At 44.0% G+C, this 19,992-nt stretch overlaps 1 protein-coding gene across 6 annotated transcripts in view; it reads left to right on the top strand.

Annotated features, from left to right (window-relative positions):
• cntrl (centriolin) overlaps window positions 1–19,992 on the top strand; it is a 149,356-nt gene that overhangs the window by 115,002 nt on the left and 14,362 nt on the right. For all 6 annotated transcript variants that reach the window (XM_070862591.1, XM_070862588.1, XM_070862590.1 and 3 more), the window contains 7 exons: window positions 3,183–3,400; window positions 5,703–5,860; window positions 11,428–11,501; window positions 12,512–12,700; window positions 17,516–17,741; window positions 18,600–18,805; window positions 19,128–19,268. In XM_070862591.1, the coding sequence (XP_070718692.1) occupies window positions 3,183–3,400; window positions 5,703–5,860; window positions 11,428–11,501; window positions 12,512–12,700; window positions 17,516–17,741; window positions 18,600–18,805; window positions 19,128–19,268 (1,212 nt within the window). The remainder of the gene's footprint in view (window positions 1–3,182; window positions 3,401–5,702; window positions 5,861–11,427; window positions 11,502–12,511; window positions 12,701–17,515; window positions 17,742–18,599; window positions 18,806–19,127; window positions 19,269–19,992) is intronic.

The raw sequence follows: 19,992 nt of genomic DNA, 5'->3' as shown, positions 1-19,992 counted from the left end.
ATTCTGCTTCACAGTATTACTACCAGTTTGGTTAGCCCAATCAATATGCAGATTAAAGTCACCCATGATAACTGCTGTACCCTTATTGCACGCGTCCCTAATTTCCTGTTTGATGCCATCCCCAACCTCCCTACTACTGTTTGGTGGTCTGTACACCATTCCCACTAACGTTTTCTGCCCTTTGGTGTTTCGCAGCTCTACACATATATAGATTCCACATCATCCACACTAATGTCCTTCCTTACTATTGCATTAATCTCCTCTTTAACCAGTAACAATACCCCACCTCCTTTTCCTTCCTGTCTGTCCTTCCTGAATATTGAATGCCCCTGGATGTTGAGTTCCCAGCCTTGGTTACCTTGGAGCCATGTCTCCGTAATCCCAATTACATCATATCCGTTAACAGCTATCTGCGCAGTCAAATCATCCACCTTATTACGAATGCTCCACGCATTGAGACTCAGAGCCTTCAGGCTTGTTTTTTTAACACTTTGTCCTTTTAGAATTATCTTGTAATGTAGCTCTTTTTGATTTTTGCCCTTGATTTCTCTGCCCTCCACTCTTTTCTCCTTCCTACCTTTTGCTTCTGCCCCCTTTTTACTTTCCTCTGTCTCCCTGCATAGATTCCCATCCCCTTGCTTTTTTAGTTTAAACTCTCCCCAACAGCACTAGCAAACACTCCCCCAAGGACATCAGCTCCGGTCCTGCCCAGGTGCAGACCGTCCGGTTTGTACTGGTCTCACCTCCCTCAGAACTGGTTCCAATGTCCCAGGAATTTGAATCCCTCCCTCTTGCACCACTCCTCAAGCCACGTATTCATCTAAGCTATCCTGCAATTCCTACTCTGACTAGCAATCCTGAGATTACTACCTTTTTGAGGTCCTGCTTTTTAATTTAACTCCGAGCTCCCTAAATTCAGCTTGTAGGACCTCATCCTGTTTCTTACCTATATCGTTGGTACCTATATGTACCACGACAGCTGGCTGTTCACCCTCCCCCTCCAGAATGCTCTGCAGCCGCTCAGACATTCTTGACCCTTGCACCAGGGAGGCAACATACCATCCTGGAGTCTCGTTTGTGGCCGCAGAAACGCCTATCTATTCCCCTTACAATAGAATCCTCTATCACGATAACTCTCCCACTCTTTTTCCTGCCCTCCTGTGCAGCAGAGCCACCCCTGGTGCCATGGACTTGGCTGCTGTTACCTTCCCCTGATGAGACATCTCCCCCAACAGTATCCAAAACGGTGTATCTGTTTTGGAGGGAGATGACCACAGGGGACCCCTGCACTACCTTCCTTCCATTGCTCTGCCTGATGGTCACCCATTCCCTATCTGGCTGTGTAATCTTTCCTGACAGTGTGACCAACTCATTAAACGTGCTATTCACGACATCCTCAGCATCGCAGATGCTCCAGAGTGAGTCCATGCGCATCTCCAGTGCCGCAATGCGGTCTGTCAGGAGCTGCAGCTGGACACACTTCCTGCACACAGAGTAGTCAGGGACACTGGAAGCGTCCCTGATTTCCCACATAGCACAGGATGTGCATGACATGGGTCTGGGCTCTCCTGCCATGGCTTAACCCTTAAATTAACCTAATTGGTAACGATGCCAAAGGTTTCTTACTGATCAGAAAAGGGGGAAAAAAATTAAATACTCACCAATCCACCAGCCAATCACTTACCCTCTTGGCTGTGACATCACACTTCAATTTCTTTTTACCTTCTGCCCCTGCAACTACCTCTGACTGCTGGGCCCCCTTTTATGGGCCTCGCTGCTCCCGATGACCTCCACTCCTCCGACTCCCACTCTTTTTTAAACTGTCCGACTCTCCGATCCTCGTCAGAAGTGAATTCCTCGCCTACCTCCGGCCCTCCTGCTCCTCGGACCCCTGGCTTCCCGAACTCACGGACTTCCGCTCTCGGACTCTCTCGAACTCTCGGAGTCTCCCATACGCCACATCAACTGCACTATCCTCATCAACCCTCTGTTACTTCACCAAAGAACGCAGTCAAGTTAATCAAACACGATTTGCCTTTAACAAATCCGTGGTTGCTCTCCTTTATTAACCCCAAATTTTCCAAGTGCTAATTAATTTTGTCCTGGATTATTGTTTCTAAAAGTTCCCCCACCACCGATATTAGGCTGACTGGCCTGTAGTTGTTGGGTTTATCCCTCTCCCCTCTTTTGAACAGGGGTGTAACATTTGCAATGCTCCAGTCCTCTGGCACCACCCCCATATCCAAGGAGGATTGGAAGATTGTGGCCAGAGCCTCCGCAATTTCCACCCTTATTTCCCTCAGCAATCTAGGATGCATCCTATCCGGAACAGATGACTTTCTACTTAGAGTGCTGCCAACCTTCTAACTAAATCCTATTTATCTATTTTTATCCTATTCAATTGCTCTACTACCTCCTTTACTGTGACATTGGCAGCATCCTTTCCTTTAGTGAAGACAGATGCAAAGTACTCATTTAGTACCTCAGCCATACTCCTGTCTCCAAAAGGAGTTTGCTTTTTTGGTCCCTAATCTTTTATATGCATTTTTTTTTAATCCTTCTCTTCACATTGAGTGTTTTTAGTGAGATTTATGAATTACAAGGTGTGCTTTTATGCTAACAGGTAATAACTGTTATTGGTTAGATCAGCCAGCAGAGACGGCTTTTCTTCTATACTTTTAATTTTTATTGAGATGTTTAAAAGTAGTGTTACGCAGGGAAAAATGGCATTTTCATGCCCCCTCATTGCTAGTTAGTAGCAGCAGGTAAAGTGATGTGTTATAAATTTAATACCTAAATTTAGCTTTAAAGAAATCCAGAAAAAGGAATATCCTTAAGAGCTTTCGTCCTTTTTCCTTAAGTTGGTTCACAGTCCCATGTCATTTATTTGTAAATACAATATTAGCACTGTGCATAAAGCACTGGCATTCTCTCCTCTAATGGCCTGTAGCAATAGGCATTAACTACAGGTGCAAGAATTTGAGTTTCTGTTCTACAAAAAGGAACATTTACTTGATTTTGAAATAATAAAGTAAGGGTGCAGGAGTGTTCATTGCAATAACTTGTACATAATGCACTTTATTAAAAAAATATATATATACCCAGTTTGTAGCCAGAGTAGGACTTTGGTCAATATTACATGATTAATTTTCACAGTGCTCATTAATGCCATTTTGCTTCAGGAGAAGAGTGAACTGGAAGACCTACAGCTCACCTCCCAGCAACAACGAGCAGAAATAGAACATCAGAAGCAGCTTATTGAGAAGGATCGGCAAGAGGTAGACCAGCTGACTACCAAGATAAATTCCCTTCAGCACAGTATTAAATGTCTGGAGAGAGAGAAAAGTCACATTAAGGGGAATTGCCTCGTACTGGAGAACAAACTTTCTCAAGCAAAAAAGTAAGAAGCAGCACAAGATATTAACCCAGTCCAATACCAGATAAAGCACTAGAAACTAGCACTAATGTTAATATGCCAGATTACATAGTAGTACCAATAACCAGTACTGTCGGTGAGCCTCATAACTTAGTTCCTAACCATTAAGCTAATTAAACAGTGTCTGCAATGACTACAGCTCACACTGCAACCTCACCTCTGTTCCTCTATCTTGTTAAAACATTGTAAATCGAGTAAAACCCCAGAAGACAAAATCTAAAAAAGGCAGATTTGGGAGATCTGAATCAAAAACACAAGAAGCTGGAAATACTCTAAGTCAGTCAGCATCTGTGGAGAGAATAGATCAGTTCATCTTTTTGATGTAGGGTACATAGAAACATTGAAAATAGGTGCAGGAGTCGGCCATTCGGCCCTTCGAGCCTGCACCGCCATTCAATGAGTTCATGGCTGAACATGCAACTTCAGTACCCTATTCCTGCTTTCTCGCCATACCCCTTGATTCCCCCTAGTAGTAAGGACTATATCTAACTCCTTTTTGAATATATTTAATGAATTGGCCTCAACAACTTTCTATGGTAGAGAATTCCACAGGTTCACCACTCTCTGGGTGAAGAAGTTTCTCCTCATCTCGGTCCTAAATGGCTTTCCCCTTATCCTTAGACTGTGACCCCAGGTTCTGGACTTCCCCAACATTGGGAACATTCTTCCTGCATCTAACCTGTCTAAACCCGTCAGAATTTTAAACGTCTCTGAGATCCCCTCTCATTCTTCTGAACTCCAGTGAATACAAGCCCAGTTGATCCAGTCTTTCTTGATATGTCCGTCCCGCCATCCCGGGAGTCAGTCTGGTGAACCTTCGCTGCACGCCCTCAATAGCAAGAATGTCCTTCCTCAAGTTAGGAGACCAAAACTGTACACAATACTCCAGGTGTGGCCTCACCAAGGCCCTGTACAACTGTAGTAACACCTCTCTGCCCCTGTACTCAAATCCCCTCGCTATGAAGGCTAACATGCCATTTGCTTTCTTAACCGCCTGCTGTACCTGCATGCCAACCTTCAATGACTGCTGTACCATGACACCCAGGTCTCGTCGCACCTCCCCTTTTCCTAATCTGTCACCATTCAGATAATAGTCTGTCTCTCTGTTTTTACCACCAAAGTGGATAACCTCACATTTATTCACATTATACTTCATCTGCCATGCATTTGCCCACTCACCTAACCTATCCAAGTCACTCTACAGCCTCATAGCATCCTCCTCGCAGCTCACACTACCACCCAACTTAGTGGCATCCGCAAATTTGGAGATACTTCATTTAATCCCCTCGTCTAAATCATTAATGTACAATGTAAACAGCTGGGGCCCCAGCACAGAACCTTGAGGTACCCCACTAGTCACTGCCTGCCATTCTGAAAAGTAGTCATTTACTCCTACTCTTTGCTTCCTGTCTGACAACCAGTTCTCAATCCACGTCAGCACACTACCCCCAATCCCATGTGCATTAACTTTGCACATTAATCTCTTGTGTGGGACCTTGTCGAAAGCCTTCTGAAAGTCCAAATACACCACATCAACTGGTTCTCCCTTGTCCACTTTACTGGAAACATCCTCAAAAAATTCCAGATTTGTCAAGCATGATTTCCCTTTCACAAATCCATTCACACTAGAGTCAGAAGGTCGTGAGTTCAAATCCCACTACAGAGACTTGAGCACATAATTTAGGCTAGCGCTTCAGTGCAGTACTGAGGGAGTTCTGCACTGTTGAAGATGCCGTCTTTCAGGTGAAGCGTCAAACCTCTCGGATGGATGTTAAAGATCCCACGGCATTATTTAAAGAATAGCTGAGAAATTCTCCTGTGTCCTGGCCAATATTTATCCCTCAACCCAACACCTAAAATAGATGATTTGGTCATTTATTTCCTCACTGTTCGTGGGACCTTACTGAGCGCTAATTGGCTGCCGTGTTTCCTACATTACAACAGTGACTACACTTCAAAAGCGCTTCATTAGTTTTGGGATGTCCTGAGGTTATAAAAACGCAATATAAATGCCAGTCTTTCTTTATAATATATTGTTGCTGCAGTTCCACATGTTTTGGATTGTATGAATTTCATATCATGCATAATCCTCTATTCAACTTTGCCTTTGCAGCCAATACAAACATCACCAATAATTTTTCGGTACTTTTCCACACACATTTTGATGTGTTTGCATTAAAAACAACTGAAACCATTAAATTTAAAATGGATTTTTAGTATTCACACCTATATAAATATAATATAATTAAATGTTTTGCGTTTCCAGAGCCGTCGAAGCCACTGAAGACAATAACAGAAATGGCTTGTCCAAACTGCAGAAACTGCAAACTGAGATGGATGAACTAAATCAGGAAATCAATCAAATCAATATCCAGAAGCAAGAGCTAAATAGGCAGATAGCAAACATGCAAAACTCTCTGCAAGGTATGTCAATTAGCATTCTGTAAAGTACAAAATGCGGAGACTCCAAACTGGTAACCAGCATGCATGTTATGCTTTGTGTTACTGAATGGCTGTCACCTTTATCTACCCTGCCTTCTGGAGGCTTATTTTTTACTGGCCACATCAGCAAGGAACAGTAAAATCAGAAGCCATGACATGGTCCACGTTCCAATTGGCAAAGGAAGGCATGGAAATATCTGCACGAGGATGGAAGAATGTAATACTAAATGAAAGGTGAAGTAGCACATTGCAGCTCCATGATAGTGTGCAGATTTGTGTCCAGAATTCCCCAGATAAGGAGTTCCCAATCTAAACTCTGGCATTAAATAATATATCCAGCCTCACATATTTTCAAGCTTCCTGGTGTAAGCAGTCAACTGTTAGTATATGCATCTTTCTCTCACTCAGCAATATCAAAATGGGCTGGCCCCAAAATTTCTGATGCTGAGAATGACGTGAGTATCACGTGTAGCGAGTTGGTCTTACTGCAGGAGAAGGGTCCACAGCCAGCGAGGGAATGGAAGACCAGCAGGAAGAGTAGTGCAAGGAAGGTAGTGCAGGGGTCCCCTGTGGTCATCCCACTGCAAAACAGATACACTGCTTTGAGTGCTGTTGAGGGGGATGACTCATCAGGAGTGGGCAGCAGCAGCCAAGTTCATGGCACCGTGGCTGGCTCTGTTGCACAGGAGGGCAGGAAAAAGAGTGGGCGAGCGATAGTGATAGGGGATTCAATTGTAAGGGGAATAGATAGGCGTTTCTGCGGCCGCAACCGAGACTCCAGGATGGTATGTTGCCTCCCTGGTGCAAGGGTCAAGGATGGAGCGTCGAGAGAGGCGGGAGTCGAGAGAGGCAGCGGCCTATAAAAGGCTCAGCAGTCCGGGGAGCGTCGAGAGAGGCAGGAGTCGAGAGAGGCAGCGGCCTATAAAAGGCTCAGCAGTCCGGGGAGCGTCGAGAGAGGCGGGAGTCGAGAGAGGCAGCGGCCTATAAAAGGCTCAGCAGTCCGGGGAGCGTCGAGAGAGGCAGGAGTCGAGAGAGGCAGCGGCCTATAAAAGGCTCAGCAGTCCGGGGAGCGTCGAGAGAGGCGGGAGTCGAGAGAGGCAGCGGCCTATAAAAGGCTCAGCAGTCCGGGGAGCGTCGAGAGAGGCGGGAGTCGAGAGAGGCGTACCGGTGCAGCTCCAGCTGGGAGAGAAGGCAAAAAAGAAGTAGAAAGAAATCAAAAGGTGACGTCACAGCCAACGTGGTAAGTGATTGGCTGCTGATTGGTGAGTAGTTTTTCTTTTTCTTTATTAGTCAGTAACTTTTAACATTGTTGTCGGCAATTTAAGTGTATCTAAGGGTTAAGTCATGGCAGGACAGCTCGGTCACGTGATATGCTCCTCCTGTACCATGTGGGAACACGGGGACAACACCAGTGTCCCTGACGACTACATGTGCGGGAAGTGTGTCCACCTCCGGCTACTGACGGTCCGCGTTGCGGAGTTGGAGCTGAAGGTGGATTCACTCTGGAGCATCCACGATGCTGAGAATGACGTGAGTATCACGTGTAGCGAGTTGGTCTTACTGCAGGAGAAGGGTCCACAGCCAGCGAGGGAATGGAAGACCAGCAGGAAGAGTAGTGCAAGGAAGGTAGTGCAGGGGTCCCCTGTGGTCATCCCACTGCAAAACAGATACACTGCTTTGAGTGCTGTTGAGGGGGATGACTCATCAGGAGTGGGCAGCAGCAGCCAAGTTCATGGCACCGTGGCTGGCTCTGTTGCACAGGAGGGCAGGAAAAAGAGTGGGCAAGCGATAGTGATAGGGGATTCAATTGTAAGGGGAATAGATAGGCGTTTCTGCGGCCGCAACCGAGACTCCAGGATGGTATGTTGCCTCCCTGGTGCAATGGTCAAGGATGTCTCGGAGCGGGTGGAGGACATTCTAAAAAGGGAGGGAGAACAGCCAGTTGTCGTGGTGCACATTGGTACCAATGACATAGGTAAAAAAAGGGATGAGTTCCTACGAAATGAATTTAAGGAGCTAGGAGCTAAATTAAAAAGTAGGACCTCAAAAGTAGTAATCTCGGGATTGCTACCAGTGCCACGTGCTAGTCAGAGTAGGAATCGCAGGATAGCTCAGATGAATACGTGGCTTGAGCAATGGTGCAGCAGGGAAGGATTCAAATTCCTGGGGCATTGGAACCGGTTCTGGGGGAGGTGGGACCAGTACAATCCGGACGGTCTGCACCTGGGCAGAATCGGAACCAATGTCCTCAGGGAAGTGTTTGCTAGTGCTGTTGGGGAGGAGTTAAACTAATATGGCAGGGGGATGGGAACCAATGCAGGGAGATAGAGGGAAACAAAAAGGAGGCAAAAACAAAAGACAGAAAGGAGATGAGGAAAAGTGGAGGGCAGAGAAACCCAAGGCAAAGAACAAAAAGGGCCATTGTACAGCAAAATTCTAAAAGGACAGAGGGTGTTAAAAAAACAAGCCTAAAGGCTTTGTGTCTTAATGCAAGGAGTATCCGCAATAAGGTGGATGAATTAACTGTGCAAATAGATGTTAACAAATATGATGTGATTGGGATTACGGAGACGTGGCTCCAGGATGAGCAGGGCTGGGAACTCAACATCCAGGGGTATTCAACATTCAGGAAGGATAGAATAAAAGGAAAAGGAGGTGGGGTAGCATTGCTGGTTAAGGAGGAGATTAAGGCAATAGTTAGGAAGGACATTAGCTTGGATGATGTGGAATCTATATGGGTAGAGCTGCAGAACACCAAAGGGCAAAAAACGTTAGTGGGAGTTGTGTACAGACCTCCAAACAGTAGTAGTGATGTTGGGGAGGGCATCAAACAGGAAATTAGGGGTGCGTGCAATAAAGGTGCAGCAGTTATAATGGGTGACTTTAATATGCACATAGATTGGGCTAACCAAACTGGAAGCAATACGGTGGAGGAGGATTTTCTGGAGTGCATAAGGGATGGTTTTTTAGACCAATATGTCGAGGAACCAACTAGGGGGGAGGCCATCTTAGACTGGGTGTTATGTAATGAGAAAGGATTAATTAGCAATCTCGTTGTGCGAGGCCCCTTGGGGAAGAGTGACCATAATATGGTGGAATTCTGCATTAGGATGGAGAATGAAACGGTTAATTCAGAGACCATGGTCCAGAACTTAAAGAAGGCTAACTTTGAAGGTATGAGGCGTGAATTGGCTGAGATGGATTGGCGAATGATACTTAAGGGGTTGACTGTGGATGGGCAATGGCAGACATTTAGAGACCGCATGGATGAACTACAACAATTGTACATTCCTGTCTGGCATAGAAATAAAAAAGGGAAGGTGGCTCAACCGTGGCTATCAAGGGAAATCAGGGATAGTATTAAAGCCAAGGAAGTGGCATACAAATTGGCCAGAAATAGCAGCGAACCTGGGGACTGGGAGAAATTTAGAACTCAGCAGAGGAGGACAAAGGGTTTGATTAGGGCAGGGAAAATGGAGTATGAGAAGAAGCTTGCAGGGGACATTAAGACGGATTGCAAAAGTTTCTATAGATATGTAAAGAGAAAAAGGTTAGTAAAGACAAATGTAGGTCCCCTGCAGTCAGAATCAGGGGAAGTCATAACGGGGAACAAAGAAATGGCGGACCAATTGAACAAGTACTTTGGTTCGGTATTCACGAAGGAGGACACAAACAACCTTCCGGTTATAAAAGGGGTCGGGGGGTCTAGTAAGGAGGAGGAACTGAGGGAAATCCTTATTAGCCGGGAAATTGTGTTGGGGAAATTGATGGGATTGAAGGCCGATAAATCCCCAGGGCCTGATGGACTGCATCCCAGAGTACTTAAGGAGGTGGCCTTGGAAATAGTGGATGCGTTGACAGTCATTTTCCAACATTCCATTGACTCTGGATCAGTTCCTATGGAGTGGAGGGTAGCCAATGTAACCCCACTTTTTAAAAAAGGAGGGAGAGAGAAAACGGAATTATAGACCGGTCAGCCTGACATTGGTAGTGGGTAAAATGATGGAATCAATTATTAAGGATGTCATAGCAGTGCATTTGGAAAGAGGTGACATGATAGGTCCAAGTCAGCATGGATTTGTGAAAGGGAAATCATGCTTGACAAATCTTCTGGAATTTTTTGAGGATGTTTCCAGTAGAGTGGATAAGGGAGAACCAGTTGATGTGGTATATTTGGACTTTCAGAAGGCGTTCGACAAGGTCCCACACAAGAGATTGATGTGCAAAGTTAGAGCACATGGGATTGGGGGTAGTGTACTGACATGGATTGAGAACTGGTTGTCAGACAGGAAGCAAAGAGTAGGAGTAAATGGGTACTTTTCAGAATGGCAGGCAGTGACTAGTGGGGTACCGCAAGGTTCTGTGCTGGGGCCCCAGCTGTTTACACTGTACATTAATGATTTAGATGAGGGGATTAAATGTAGTATCTCCAAATTTGCGGATGACACTAAGTTGGGTGGCAGTGTGAGCTGCGAGGAGGATGCTGTGAGGCTGCAGAGCGACTTGGATAGGTTAGGTGAGTGGGCAAATGCATGGCAGATGAAGTATAATGTGGATAAATGTGAGGTTATCCACTTTGGTGGTAAAAACAGAGAGACAGACTATTATCTGAATGGTGACAGATTAGGAAAAGGGGAGGTGCAAAGAGACCTGGGTGTCATGGTACATCAGTCATTGAAGGTTGGCATGCAGGTGCAGCAGGCGGTTAAGAAAGCAAATGGCATGTTGGCCTTCATAGCAAGGGGATTTGAGTACAGGGGCAGGGAGGTGTTGCTACAGTTGTACAGGACATTGGTGAGGCCACACCTGGAGTATTGTGTACAGTTTTGGTCTCCTAACCTGAGGAAGGACATTCTTGCTATTGAGGGAGTGCAGCGAAGGTTCACCAGACTGATTCCCGGGATGGCGGGACTGACCTATCAAGAAAGACTGGATCAACTGGGCTTGTATTCACTGGAGTTCAGAAGAATGAGAGGGGACCTCATAGAAACATATAAAATTCTGACGGGGTTAGACAGGTTAGATGCAGGAAGAATGTTCCCAATGTTGGGGAAGTCCAGAACCAGGGGTCACAGTCTAAGGATAAGGGGTAAGCCATTTAGGACCGAGATGCGGAGGAACTTCTTCACCCAGAGAGTGGTGAACCTGTGGAATTCTCTACCACAGAAAGTTGTTGAGGCCAATTCACTAAATATATTCAAAAAGGAGTTAGATGAGGTCCTTACTGCTAGGGGGATCAAGGGGTATGGCGAGAAAGCAGGAATGGGGTACTGAAGTTGAATGTTCAGCCATGAACTCATTGAATGGCGGTGCAGGCTAGAAGGGCCGAATGGCCTACTCCTGCACCTATTTTCCATGTTTCTATGTTATTGGGCAGGCAGAAGTCTTGCTCCGCTGCACTTACAGCAGTGGATCATGGGACTCGCAGTGTTGGAGCCTAGATTTTTATGATTTGTTTTTGGAATAACCTACAATGGGGAAAGGAAAATACAAAAATATGTAAACAGTGAAAAGTTTCATACTTATCACAAAACATTTCTATTGAATAGAGAAAAAGGCAGAGCTGGAAATGCTGATGGATAATCTGAAAGATACCAAAGATCAGCTGCAATTAACAGATCAGGTAAATCCATAATTTAATTTTAAGTTGAATATACCAAGCTTTTATATGGAGTTTACAGTCTGGCTTAAGAATGCAATGAGGTAGAAAAACGTAATAATTTTTACCATTGTTACAAAGTGATAGATGATCCATTATTAAAAATTAGAATTCAGATTAATATTGAAATTTCTTGACTTATTTCTGTTGAGTTTTGAAATTTGTTTAAATGTTTAGTGGTGGGAGGAGTTACCAAAGATGTCATCAACACAAACGGAGAAAACAACAGGATGATAAAATTCATCAAAATTCTTTGCAATAGTTTGATTTTTAATAGGGGGTCAAGATGGTGAGACCTTCCTTTTTAAAGTAGGATATTTTATGCTAATTATTTGATACAAGGCCTCACCACATGAGTGAGTAGTAATTGGTGTCCATTTTGAAGACAAACACACAATGAACGACAAGCTACAAATCCTCATTTAGAAAGATGTACTTTACAATTGTGCATTGGGAGTCGATTTGTGTGGCATCTGGTTTATATTAGATTATAGACCAAGATATTGCATGTGTGCAGCCTAAAGGAGATTGAGCTGAATGGAATGATGGATAGTGCTTCATTGCAGCATTGAGTTGAAGAAACCATGAACAACTTGTGATTTTAATTGTCAAATATTTCCTTGATCCTTCCTTGGTAAACAGATCCAAATAATCACAGTTGTGTACTGTTTAAAGCTGTATTACTGGAAGTTTAGGAAAAGTACAATTTAGAAACCATGTAATTGTTCACTCAGTTTCATCTTCCCAATTGATTTACAGCACCAAAATGTGCTGTTGTACTATGCTAAACAGAATGCATATACGGCAATGTTGCAACTTGTTAGTTTAATAAAAAAAATGCATAGCCTTGTAAAGTATTTAGATTTTTAGTTGTGGGATTAACTGTAACTTAATATTTTGCAGCACTTGCATTAAATATACAGTTGAATAGATACTCGAGTCAAAGGATCATTTGTCTTTCTTTGATTTTTCAGGATCTTAAAAATGTCACTAAAAGGTGTGATGTGTTGACAGCAGAACAGCTGACTCTGAAGGAAAATATAAATCAAAGTGCAAGTAAATACAAAGCCTGTCTGGAGAAAGAAAATAGGAAAGAACAAGAGTTACTAATGCTTCAGCAACAGATTGAAGAAAAGCAACACAAACTCACAGAGCAACAAAGGGTAGGAGGGTGATGAAAACACAATGCTGTAATATAGTCGATCCAAGCCAATTAATAAACCCAAATCTCATTGCAAAAATAATTCTAAAATTAGGTTATTGGCAAGAGGTTTTGACTTTAAACAGATTTTGTAAAGGAAGATTCGGAAAAGGGGAGGTGCAACGAGACCTTGGTGTCATGGTACATCAGTCATTGAAGGTTGGCATGCAGGTACAGCAGGCGGTTAAGAAAGCAAATGGCATGTTGGCCTTCATAGCGAGGGGATTTGAGTACAGGGGCAGGGAGGTGTTGCTACAGTTGTACAGGGCCTTGGTGAGGCCACACCTGGAGTATTGTGTACAGTTTTGGTCTCCTAACTTGAGGAAGGACATTCTTGCTATTGAGGGAGTGCAGCGAAGGTTCACCAGACTGATTCCCGGGATGGCGGGACTGACCTATCAAGAAAGACTGGATCAACTGGGCTTGTATTCACTGGAGTTCAGAAGAATGAGAGGGGACCTCATAGAAACGTTTAAAATTCTGATGGGTTTAGACAGGTTAGATACAGGAAGAATGTTCCCAATGTTGGGGAAGTCCAGAACCAGGGGTCACAGTCTAAGGATAAAGGGTAAGCCATTTAGGACCGAGATGAGGAGAAACTTCTTCACCCAGAGAGTGGTGAACCTGTGGAATTCTCTACCACAGAAAGTTGTTGAGGCCAATTCACTAAATATATTCAAGAAGGAGTTAGATGAAGTCCTTACTACTAGGGGGATCAAGGGGTATGGCGAGAAAGCAGGAATGGGGTACTGAAGTTGCATGTTCAGCCATGAACTCATTGAATGGCAGTGCAGGCTAGAAGGGCCTAATGGCCTACTCCTGCACCTATTTTCTATGTTAAGACATTTTAATCGAAGAAAGATGGGAAAGATTTCAAACTTGCTTCCTTGAATCTGAGTACCTCAATTTTGTATTCTTTTATACTGATACTGCATTTGCATAATTTAGATGATTCTAGTGATTTGCACCTTATGTGTTTCTGTGCATTACATGATTTTTTAAAAATCCTTTTAATGTATTTTTCCAACCCCCGCTATGCTATTCCTGAAGAGGGCTAACGGGTGACCTCCTCTGACATTGCTATTCTGTTTCATGTTCCTCCCTTCACACCTCCCCCACCCCCGGCCCCCTTTCTGGGGAGGTGCTGAGCCCTTTAAGCACCTTCTCAGTGGCCAAGTTAAGATTAGAAATTTGACAGGCAGTCATGGATATAAATCCTTATCCTAAGGCACAATGATGGAGTGGCAGTGTGGTGCATCACCTCACAGTTAGAAACATAGAAACATAGGCCCCAAGTTTCCACATGATTTGCTCCTGATTTTTTGGAGCAACTGGTGGAGAACGGAGTATCTTAGAAATCGGAATTCTCCACATTTAAGTTTTCTGCAGTTCTAGTAGAACAGTTTCACTTTTGAACAGAATTTTTTTTCAAAAGGTGGCATGTCCGGCCACTGACGCCTGATTTGAAAGTTTCCACAGTGAAAACGTACTCCAAACTAACTTAGAATGGAGCAAGTGAAGATTTTTGTAGAACTGAAAAAACCTTGTCACACATTAAAAAAATCAGGCGCAGGTTACAAATTAGGCGTCGGGAACGAGGTGGGGGGAGAGGGGGCGAAGAGAAGTCATTCAACAATAAATCCTTAGTTATACTTATACAAATATTATACAAATAAATACAACCTGAATAAAAATTTATAAGCAAAGAAAAGATTAAATAAACCATGTTCCTACCTGTGTGAAAGTGCTTCAGGCAGGCCTTTCAGACAGCGGTTTGCCGTCGGGACCGACAGACGGCAGGGGGAGAAAGCTGCAAGAAGCCGCAGTGCTGATCATGGAAGGGCAATGTGGTTTTATTAAAAAATGTTAAAAATTGAACAGCTACAAAGAATTTGAATAGTCTCAAACAAGTGCATGTGTCCCGTTTATCACAGTCTATCTTTAATTACAGAATGCACTCCCTCATCCTAACACACAGAAATATCAAGAAAATTAAAATACAAGCCTTTGCAAGGGTTCAATAAACAAATTTTCACTTTTTCTGCAGCACTTTTTAAAATGGCCGAGTGCCAATGTTTCCTTCACACTGCGCATGCGCGAACGCTCCAACACGCACGCGCAGGGTTGCCGGCACGAAAAAAGCTCATTTAAATTGTACCCGCTCCCTCCTACTTACAAAATCGGCGCGAGTGGTAGGCTCCGCTCCCTGGGCGCCGCGCCAAGCAGACATCGAGCTGCAAAGCGCTCGAGAAGCTCGGAGGGGCGCCTGTTTTGCCGCGTGTGGAAACTTGGAGCCATAGAAAATAGGTGCAGGACTAGGCCATTCGGCCCTTCGAGCCTGCACCACCATTCAATATGATCATGGCTGATCATTCACCTCAGTACCCCGTTCCTGCTTTCTCTCCATATTCCTTGATCCCTTTAGCCGTAAGGGCCATATCTAACTCCCTCTTGAATATATCCAATGAACTGGCATCAACAACTCTCTGCGGTAGGGAATTCCACAGGTTAACAACTCTCCGAGTGAAGAAGTTTCTTCTCATCTCGGTCCTAAATGGCTTACCCCTTATCCTTAGACTGTGTCCTTGGTTCTGGACTTCCCCAACGTCGGGAACATTTTTCCTGCCAGTCCCGTCAGAATTTTATACATTTCTATGAGATCCCTTCTCATCCTTCTAAATTCCAGTGAATACAGGCCCAGTCGATCCAATCTCTCCTCATGTCAGTCCTGCCATCCCGGGAATCAGTTTGGTGAACCTTCACTGCACTCCCTCAATAGCAAGAACATCCTTCCTCAGATTAGGAGACCAAAACTGAACACAATATTCCAGGTGAGGCCTCACCAAGGCCCTGTACAACTGCAGTAAGACATCCTTGCTCCTATACTCGAATCCCCTAGCTATAAAGGCCAACATGCCATTTGCCTTCACCGCCTGCTGTACCTACATGCCAACGTTCAATGACTGATTTACCATGACACCCAGGTCTCATTGCACCTCCCCTTTTCCTAATCTGCTATTCAGATAATCTGCCTTCATGTTTTTGCCACCAAAGTGAATAACCTCACATTTAGCCACATTGTACTGCACCTGCCACGCATTTGCCCACTCCAAGTCCCCCTGCAACCTTTTAGCGTCCTCCTCACAGCTCACATTGCCACCCAGCTTAGTGTCATCTGCAAACTTGGAGACATTACACTCAATTCCCTCATCCATATCATTAATGTATATTGTAACTAGCTGGGGTCCTAGCACAGAGCCCTGTGGCACCCCACTAGTCACTGCCTGCCATTCTGAAAAAGACCCCTTTATCCCGACTTTCTGCTTCCTGTCTGCCAACCAGTTCTCTATCCACGCAGTACATTACCCCCAATACCATGTGCTTTAATTTTGCACACCAATCTCTTGTGTGGGACCTTGTCAAAAGCCTTTTGAAAGTCCAAATACACCACATGCAATCGTTCTCCCTTGTCCAATCTACCAGTTACATCCTCTCAAAATTCTAGAAGATTTGTCGAGCAGGATTTCCCTTTCATAAATCCATGCTGATTTGGACCGATCCTGTCACTGCTTTACAAATGTGCTGCTATTTCATCTATAATAATTGATTCCAACATTTTCCCCACTACTGATGTCAGGCTAACCGGTCTATAATTACCCGTTTTCTCTCTCCCTCCTTTCTTAAAAAGTGGTATTACATTAGCTACCCTCCAGTCAATCGGAACCGATCCAGAGTCAATAGACTGTTGGAAAATGATCACCAATGCATCCACTATTTCTAGGGTTACTTCCTTAAGTACTCTGGGATGCAGACTATCAGGCCCAGGGGATTTATCGGCCTTCATTTCCCTAACACAATTTCCTGCCTAATAAGGATTTCCTTCAATTTCTCCTCACTAGACCCTCGGTCCCCTAGTATTTCCAGAAGGTTATTTGTGTCTTCCTTCGTGAAGACAGAACCGAAGTATTTGTTTAACTGGTCCGCCATTTCTTTGTTCCCCATTATAAATTCACCTCAATCTGACTGCAAGGGACCTATGTTTGTTTTCACTAATCTTTTTCTCTTCACATATCTATAGAAGCTTTTGCAGTCAGTTTTTATGTTCCCAGCAAGCTTCCTCTCATATTCTATTTTCCCCCTCCTAATTAAACCCTTTGTCCTCCTCTGCTGTATTATAAAATTCTCCCAGTCCTCAGGTTTGCTGCTTTTTCTGGCCAATTTATATGCCTCTTCCTTGGATTTAACACTATCCTTAATTTCCCTTGTTAGCCACGGTTGAGCCATCTTCCCAGTTTTATTTTTACTCCAGACAGGGATGTACAATTGTTGAAGTTCATCCATGTGATCTTTAAATGTTTGCCATTGCCTATCCACCGACAACTGTTTTAAGTATCACTCGCCAGTCTATTCTAGCCAATTCACGTCTCATACCATCGAAGTTACCTTTCCTTAAATTCAGGACCCTAGTCTCTGAATTAACTGTCACTCTCCATCTTAATAAAGAATTCTACCATATTATGGTCACTCTTCCCCAAGGGACCTTGCACAACAAGATTGCTAATTAGTCCTTTCTCATTACACATCACCCAGTCTAGGATGGCTAATTCTCTAGTTGATTCCTCGACATATTGGTCTCGAAAACCATCCCTAATACACTCCAGGAAATCCTCCTCCACCGCATTGCTACCAGTTTGGTTAGCCCAATCAATATGTAAGGGAGGCTTTTTAGTAAATAAAGGAAGATTTTACTGACGTTTTTCTCATTTAATCTGCTTAGTTATTGCAGTGTATTGAGAAGGACATGAAATGTGAGGAGGTCAAGCAGGAACAATCTGCGTCTAAAGTAAAGGACCACCTCCAAGCTTTGGAAGCTGAGCTGTTGGACAAGAGAGACAAACTTGAGCAGGTTGCTGCAAAAGTGAACCTGATGGAGGAACGATCAAGAAAACTGCAACAGGACGAGGAACAGTGTATTATTCTGCAGGACCAGATTGCTACTCTGAGTAAGTTTTGGCTGTGGATTAAAACAATAGCTTAGCAAGTTCATCTAATGACTAGCTGAACCATCCCAGGTAAAATCACCAATCTATTTTGATCTAGCTATTCTCAGCCAGGGTGGCAGTAGGGGCACTACAATTATCCTCAGTCCCATTGGATTGGCAATGGAAAAATTGCCAGATTTCGGGCTTTTGCTCACATTGCACCGCGCCCTTTGATGAAAAGTAGGCAAGAGTGAATGTTGGATGAGGACCACATGCGACTTGCCTGTGAAGTACCTCATAATTGACGGGTCTAGCATGTGAACATGGGCAAGTTAATGGAGGGTGCCTGACCCGTGTGACCATACCAGAAAGTGAACACAACCGAGAAAGGAGAGGAGGTGCAAAAATTGGCGAGCACAGAAGCAGTAGCTCAGAATACTTTGTCTGGAATAGAGCTGGATATTGTATGTAACACTGTCACTTAATCAAACTTTCTCTTGGATTATTTGAATGACCATTTACACCCACTAATAATGTTTTTTGATCAGCACAGCTGCAGTTTTTGCACACTATTTCCTGGAAGTGTCCTGACTTCAGAATAATCAAGGCATAAAAATGGGGCACAGAGCATTATTCTGTCGTAGTGGCGCTGTTGCCACTAAAGCAGACCCTGGTATACTTGCTACCCCAAGAGGAAGTCTGAATCCCAGTTGATACTAGAATTTAAACCATTACTTCCTGAGCCAGGACACAACACATGCAGTGCTGTGCTGCTAAGCCACCCTTGAACTTTTTCTTTCATATAATGAAACATTTAACAATTTTACTGCCCAATCACACACACATTTACATCAGATATTCTGTTTTGTTTTGTTGAAGGACATCAGCTGTCCGACCGAGAGCAACAGCAGCGAGATACGATGGACGAACTTGCATTTCTTCACAAAGAGATTGAGTTCTCAAAAAACAATCTAACCCACCTTCAGGAGTTGATTCATTCAGAGAGAAAAAAGGCTGAGAAGCAAGTTGCAGCCATCAAAGAGGAGTCCAAAGCTCAGAGAGCTCAGCTGGAGAAGGTCCTTAATGTAAGTCGCTGTTCCCACCGAGTCATTGTACAAAAGCATTAGTCATTACATCAGTCCTTCGTTACAGCTTAACTGAATTTTAGTGTTAACAAACTTGTAGCAGAATCATTGAAAATATAACTGCCCCATTTATCACTAACTTAATTTAAATTTATAAACATATAACAAATAAATTACACGATAAACACAAAAAAGAAAGTTTATGAAAGAATAAAATTTAAATATGTGCTAATAAAGGAGAAATCTACAACATCCAAATTCCCTGTATGGACTAACAAAAACCCCCCCTGGGGTAATTTCTGACTTTGTAATATCGCCACAGGAACAAAAGTATGAAAACAACAAACTCCGTAAGGAATTATCTTCAGTCGACCAGGCTGCGCGTGATAACCATGAGCGTGCCAAACGCGTCATGACCGAGTTAAACGAGATGAGACAGGAATATTTTGAACTCAAGCAACAGGTACATGACAGAAAAAATCCACTCTGTTTTTCACAATTGGCTGAACCCAAATAAATTTGTTCTATGCAAGAATTGTTGGTTTGTTTTTATACATTTATTCCTCACATGCAGGATATTTAATATTCAGCTGGATGATCTGCAACAATATATTTTTTTAAATAGAAAAATGGTGTTACAATGTAGTGTTAGATAATGTTCTAAGCTCATGGTCTACAGGGCTGTAGTAATACACGCCCTCCTGTATGGCTCCGAAACATGAACCATGTACAGTAGACACCAAGTCGCTGGAGAAATACCACCAACGATGTCTCCGCAAGATCCTACAAATCCCTGGGAGGACAGACGCACCACCATTGGCGTCCTCGACCAGGCCAACATCCCCAGCATTGAAGCACTGACCACACTTTTTATCAGCTCCACTGGGCAGGCCACATAGTTTGCATGCCAGACACGAGACTCCCAAAGCAAGCGCTCTACTCTGAACTCCTTCACGGCAAACGAGCCAAAGGTTGGCAACGGAAACGTCACAAGGACACCCTCAAAGCCTCCCTGAAAAAGTGGAACATCCCCACTGACACCTGGCAGTCCCTGGCCAAAGACCGCCCTAAGTGGAGGAAGTGCATCCGGGAGGGCGCTGAGCACCTCTCGTCTCATCACCGAGAGCATGCAGAAATCCAGCGCAGGCAGCAGAAAGAGCGTGCAGCAAACCAGTCCCACCCACCCT

This window comes from Pristiophorus japonicus, chromosome 20 (assembly GCF_044704955.1).
Source record: "Pristiophorus japonicus isolate sPriJap1 chromosome 20, sPriJap1.hap1, whole genome shotgun sequence".
Taxonomy (NCBI): Eukaryota; Metazoa; Chordata; class Chondrichthyes; family Pristiophoridae; genus Pristiophorus; species Pristiophorus japonicus.
The sequence above is the reverse complement of the archived record's forward strand: the minus strand, read 5'-3'. Positions and strand labels throughout refer to the sequence as shown.